This window comes from Taudactylus pleione, unplaced genomic scaffold (assembly GCF_031769625.1).
Source record: "Taudactylus pleione unplaced genomic scaffold, aTauple2 ptg000953l, whole genome shotgun sequence".
NCBI classification, from domain to species: domain Eukaryota; kingdom Metazoa; phylum Chordata; class Amphibia; order Anura; family Myobatrachidae; genus Taudactylus; species Taudactylus pleione.
Window position 1 is genome coordinate 178176 of NW_028285354.1, and position 6311 is coordinate 184486.

General features: G+C 45.8%; 1 protein-coding gene across 2 annotated transcripts in view; it reads right to left on the bottom strand.

Moving 5' to 3' along the window:
• Positions 1-2575, bottom strand: part of LOC148473222 (pseudouridylate synthase RPUSD2-like) — an 80899-nt gene extending 78324 nt beyond the window's left edge. Inside the window, exon 1 of one of the 2 annotated variants that reach the window (XM_088459929.1) lies at positions 2068-2575. In XM_088459929.1, the coding sequence (XP_088316055.1) occupies positions 2068-2433 (366 nt within the window). In that variant the 5' untranslated portion in view covers positions 2434-2575. The remainder of the gene's footprint in view (positions 1-2067) is intronic. The other variant, XM_088459928.1, reaches the window with a different exon arrangement.
• Between the last annotated feature and the right edge of the window lie 3736 nt (positions 2576-6311).

The window sequence follows — 6311 nt, forward strand, 5'->3', positions numbered from 1 at the left end:
AAAAAAAATAATAATAATAAGAATAATATGAAACATAGAAAATAGTCCCAGGTATACAAATCAGTGTTTAAAACACCATCATCTCACATAAATTAATAAGATATAGTCATCATTCCACTGGAAACATATAGAAAACAGTATTATTTAAAACGTTTATGTGCTTGCTGTAGTTTGCAAATTCTCAGATGAAGGGCCGTATTCAACTATCGATACTTTTTCACATTACGGAATTTTCGCCTACATCATGTATTTTAGCGACGGAAACTTATTGCATGCGTCCCCGCGATTCGCTGTATTCAATTCCAAAAGACGCGAAAATGCAACCCGGCGAATGCAAAATAGGCGAAAATTGCTGACAGAATTGGGGAAATCAGCCTGACACCCTCTAAAAGATGCACTAACATTGGGGATCAACGTACATGCCCCCGAATAGCCCTACTAAAGCTATTTGGGGTACTTAAGGTGTGTCAATATCTTCTAATTAGCGTCTTTGCACAAGTGTTGAAGAATGGCATTAAGCAGTTTTTTTGGGGTGAAAATAAGTAGCCCTGTCAAATTTGGGGTACTTGAATATGGGTACAAGAATGGTTTAAAGTTGCTAAAGTTAAAAAAAAAAAAAAAAAAAACATAAAAAAAACACCTGTGGCATGCATCTACAATCAAAAAACCCCTCGCCCCTACTTGCAGACCCCCCAAAAGTCTATTTTGCTACTTTTTAAGTTTGTACACCCACTTTGCACTTTTTCACACCCATTTTCAAAATGCTTTTTAGGGGTGTTCCTCACTTTTTTAAACTTTTTTTTTTTTTTTTGGCGCAGTTATCCTTTGGGGGGCTGTCCCAGGGGTGCTGGGTAGTTTCCCCACCTTTGCACCCAAAATAGCGATTTTGCACTTTTTTCTCCACCTTTTCAGGGACGAATCTTTTTCGCCTAATCCATTGCATTTTCGCGTACGCTTAATACGGAGATAAGTTTCCGCCTGGCAAAAAGTCGCAATCGGCGATACTTTTTGCGGATTCCGACTTTTCATGGCTAATTGAATACGGGCCTAAATTTCAAAATATAGCGACACCTAGAAAGTAATTCAATTGCTTTTTGAGCACCCTTCACCCGACGGAGAAATTCAATTGTTGCTCCATTCGGGCGACCATTATTTCTGCTCGCCCCCTCCTGAGGAGGCGAGCAGAAATGTGCGAAAAGTCGATCTGTTTGCACATTAGACGGGATTCACTAAGGTTGCGGTGACCATTCCGCCAGTCACCGCAACCTTACTAATCGCATATGTACTACCATATGCGATTAGTATCGCTAAGGATAACTCTTGCGAGAAGAGCTGCCCTTTGCGAAATAGCCGACGCCAGGTGACAGGGTCTCCGTGGGACCCCGCCCCCTCCAAGCCCAGGGAGCTTCCTGCTGGTCACATGTGCAGGAAGCCCCGGGCTCCTCCTCCTCCTCCCTACACCCGGAAGATGATTAGGAGGAGGCGGGCCGGTGACAATGGAATGCAGTTGAGTGGGGGCCAACACTGGGCGACAGCGGCGCGTTGGGAGCGAGGTGTGATACAAAGCCCATAGGCTTCTATAGGGTAACGCCAGGTTTTTCTGGCGTTACACTCCGAGCCGAAAAAAGGGTGGCCAGGGCTTAGTACATATGGAAATGCGGTAAAACCCCAGAAAACTGAGTTTTTACCGCATTTTTCCTTTAGGACATCCCACCCATTGTCCTTGTCGCGCCCAATAGTTTAGAAGGGTTTAACCATTTTGCGTGACTAACCCGGTCTGTTTGGGTACGACCAGCGCGAAATGTGCGCCTATCGCTAGAACAATTAAATATCGCCCTGTTTAAACTGAATGGCAATCAGACGCGCAGACACATTTGAATCGCCCCCTAGCATAGTAAATGGAATGATCCTTTTAGAACATCCCTTAAGTAACTTCTCAACACCCGTATGAATGAGGAGGGAGGGGGGTGAAGTCTCCAATTATGTGATGCATGAGATCGGCTATGAAGTTTAGCGGAGCAATAATAGGTAAGCGGGGATCACCCAGGGACGGACGCCAGGCCTCACCTTCAGCACGATGCTCAGGTCCGTGACAGCGACTTGGTTGAGTCGCATCCTCCCGGCCTGGGCCGCCAGCCTATAGTACTCCAGCGGCTGCGAGCGGAACTCAGAGGCGAAGACCTGCAGCAGACTCTTCCCCAGCCAGCGGCCCTTACAGTACGTCTCGAAGTGGAAGTAGTAGGGACGGACCTTGCGCAGCCCGTTCTCCATGTAACACTCGGTCTCCCGAAAATGCTCCTCTCCGAAGCTGACCCCGGCTCTCCGCTTGGTGGGTGGCGGCACATAGCGTTCTCCGGTGCTGCTGTTCCCCGGCTGCTTCCTCCTCTGGCTGTCATCGGCCCCTCCACACGGTCTCTTCCTCTTCAGCGACATGTGAAGTACGGCCGCAGCCAGCAACAACTGCCCGCAGTCATCATCACCGCGTGTGTAGGAGGAGCAACATGGCGGCGCACACTGAGGACATGATCACTCTGGGACGCCGGGCTGACATAGTGGCAAAGATGCCAACATTACAATGTCCCTTCGCAAAACGTCAGCTAGACCACGGCCCCTGATGTAATCAGTTATTGAGGACGATGCTTTCTATTTAGCAACAAATGCTTACTCCATCCATGCTATTTATGCCTGATATTACTGATGGTTGCAAATCTTGTGAAATGGCATCTTCTTCCTTACAGGCCCTACAGGGGACGTACTAAAAGGAATGACAAGCTGGTCTAAAGAAAAAGAATGCCAATTGACTATTATGGGAGCAGACTAAGGCCCTCATTCAGAGCCGTACGCTCTGAGCAGAGCGCACGCTCTGAAGGCCGGGCTCCATTTTCATGGAGCGTCCCTCCTGGACGCTCGTATAGCTGTGGGTCACCACCCACAGGCTATACGAGCGTGCTTTGCGATGGTCGAGACCATCGCGACCATCGAAATTGCGACCCAGAGCCTGCGGTTGAGGTTTTCAACCGCAAGCTCCGGAGTGATTTTGGCTCTATCAGAGCCAAAATCACTCCCACTGACATGGGCCGGCTTCTGACGGGAGGCGTTCCCGTGGGAACGCCCCCGTCAGGGAGGCACGCCCCCGGCACGCCCACCAAAGGGGGCGTGCTGTCAATCAACATTGACAGCACGCCCCCTTTGATCGGACACAATGAGCGAAGGACTTTCCTTCGCTCGTCGCGTCTGGCGCATGCGCACAACAGAGCTCCCTCCGTCGTGCGCATGCTCAGTCCATAACATCGACCCACTTGCGAGCGGACAGCCGCTTGCGAGTGGGTCTGAATCAGGCCCTAAACTTTTAGGAATATTTTAAAAAATCTTAAACCTATGAACTATGGCCCTCATTCAGAGCCGCTCGCTAGCGGCCGTACGCTCGTTCCGAGCGATGTTCGCACATCTGCGCATGCGTACGGTTTTTAGTACGCATGCGCGAGCCAGTCAGTGCGGCCGAAAATCGTTTGTACGCTATATAGCGAGTGCCTGCTATTTTGAGTGACAGACTGAGGCGTATCTGGGTGGTAACAGGGGAAGGTGTTTGAAAACGGGGGAGTGGAATTCGAACGCAGGCGTGCTTAAAGGTCAAAATGGGCGTTTTAAGGGTGTGCATAATTAATACAGCAGCGTCACTGACCACGTCACTGGGTTTTTTTTAACTCAGAACTGCTCGCAAAATAGCGGTTGAAAAAACCAACCACAAGAATAGCGAGCAGTTCATACGCTGTACGATGTACTCGATTAATCTAATAAATAGCGGACATGACGTATGGTGCAAGCGGCCAGGGGGCGTATTTATCAAATAAAAGAGCGTATGTTTTGCTCGCTCGTTCAGACTTAGAGGTGTGAACAGACTGCAATTTGCGAACGGATCATTTGAATAGCCACCCCTTGTTTTTGAACGAACGACCGCAAATAGCGAACGGCTCTGAATCAGGCCCTATATCTTCTATACACTTCTTACTAAGATGATTTCACATATTTTACATGTGGAATGACGCACGTTAACTACGGAATGACAGCTGTTTTATTCGCCATCCCCAGGCAAATCTATCATTAAAACAGTGCATATGTCCCATATAAATACACCGCTTTTTATATGATCCCCTAAGCGAACGAACTTTTCCCTTTCTACATACATCCGCCTATACATGTACCTTACTATACATGTCACATAATAAGGAATGACGCACGTTTACTACGGAATGACAGCTGTTCCAGTCGCCATCCCCAGGCAAATCTGTCATTAAAACAGTGCATATGTCCATATAAAGACTCCGATTATTATATGATCCCTTCAGCGCACAAACTTTTCCTTTTCTACGTACATCCGCCTATAAGTGTACCCTACTATACATGTCACATAATAAGGAATGACGCACGTTTACTACGGAATGACAGCTTTTCCGGTTAATTTCCCCAGGCAAATCTGTCAATAAAACAGTGCATATGTCCCATATAAATACACCGATTTTTATATGAACCCCTCAGCGCACACACTTTTCCCTTTCTACATACATCCGCCTATACCTGTAGCCTAATATACATGTCACGTAATGCGGAATGACGCACGTTTACTACGGAATGACAGCTGTTCCGGTTGCTATCCCCAGGCAAATCTGTCATTAAAACAGTGCATATGTCCCATATAAAGACTCCGATTTTATATGATCCCCTCAGCGCACAAACTTTTCCCTTTGTACATACATCCGCCTGTACCTGTACCCTACTATACATGTCACGTAATGCGGAATGACGCACGTTTACTACGGAATGACAGCTGATCCGGTTAACATCCCCAGGCAAATCTGTCATTAAAACAGTGCATATGTCCCATATAAAGACTCCGATTATTATATGATCCCTTCAGCGCACAAACTTTTCCTTTTCTACATACATCCACCTATAAGTGTACCATACTATACATGTCACATAATAAGGAATGACGCACGTTTACTACGGAATGACAGCTGTTCCGGTTGCCATCCCCAGGCAAATCTGTAATTAAAACAGTGCTTATGTCAATATAAAGACTCCGATTAATATATGATCCCTTCAGCGCACAAACTTTTCCTTTTCTACATACATCCACCTATAAGTGTACTCTACTATACATGTAACATAATAAGGAATGACACACGTTTACTACGGAATGACAGCTGTTCCGGTTACTGTCCCCAGGCAAGTCTGTCATTAAAACAGTGCATATGTCCATATAAAGACTCCGATTATTATATGATCCCTTCAGCGCACAAACTTTTCCTTTTCTACGTACATCCGCCTATAAGTGTACCCTACTATACATGTCACATAATAAGGAATGACGCACATTTACTACGGAATGACAGCTGTTCGGGTTACTGTCCCCAGGCAAATCTGTCATTAAAACAGTGCATATGTCCATATAAAGACTCCGATTATTATATGATCCCTTCAGCGCACAAACTTTTCCTTTTCTACATACATCCACCTATAAGTGTACCCTACTATACATGTCACGTAATGCGGAATGACGCACGTTTACTACGGAATGACAGCTGTTCCGGTTGCCATCCTCAGCCAAATCTATCATTAAAACAGTGCATATGTCCCATATAAATACACAGATTTTTATATGATCCCCTAAGCGCACAAACTTTTCCCTTTGTACATACATCCGCCTATACCTGTACCCTACGATACATGTCACATAATGTGGAATGACGCACGTTTACTACGGAATGACAGCTGTTCCGGTTGCTATCCCCAGGCAAATCTGTCATTAAAACAGTGCATATGTCCCATATAAAGACTCCGATTTTATATGATCCCCTCAGCGCACAAACTTTTCCCTTTGTACATACATCCGCCTGTACCTGTACCCTACTATACATGTCACGTAATGCGGAATGACGCACGTTTACTACGGAATGACAGCTGTTCCGGTTAACATCCCCAGGCAAATCTGTCAATAAAACAGTGCATATGTCCCATATAAATACACCGATTTTTATATGAACCCCTCAGCGCACACACTTTTCCATTTCTACATACATCCGCCTATACATGTACCTTACTATACATGTCACATAATAAGGAATGACGCACATTTACTACGGAATGACAGCTGTTCCGGTTGCCATCCCCAGGCAAATCTGTAATTAAAACAGTGCTTATTTCAATATAAAGACTCCGATTAATATATGATCCCTTCAGCGCACAAACTTTTCCTTTTCTACATACATCCACCTATAAGTGTACTCTACTATACATGTCACATAATAAGG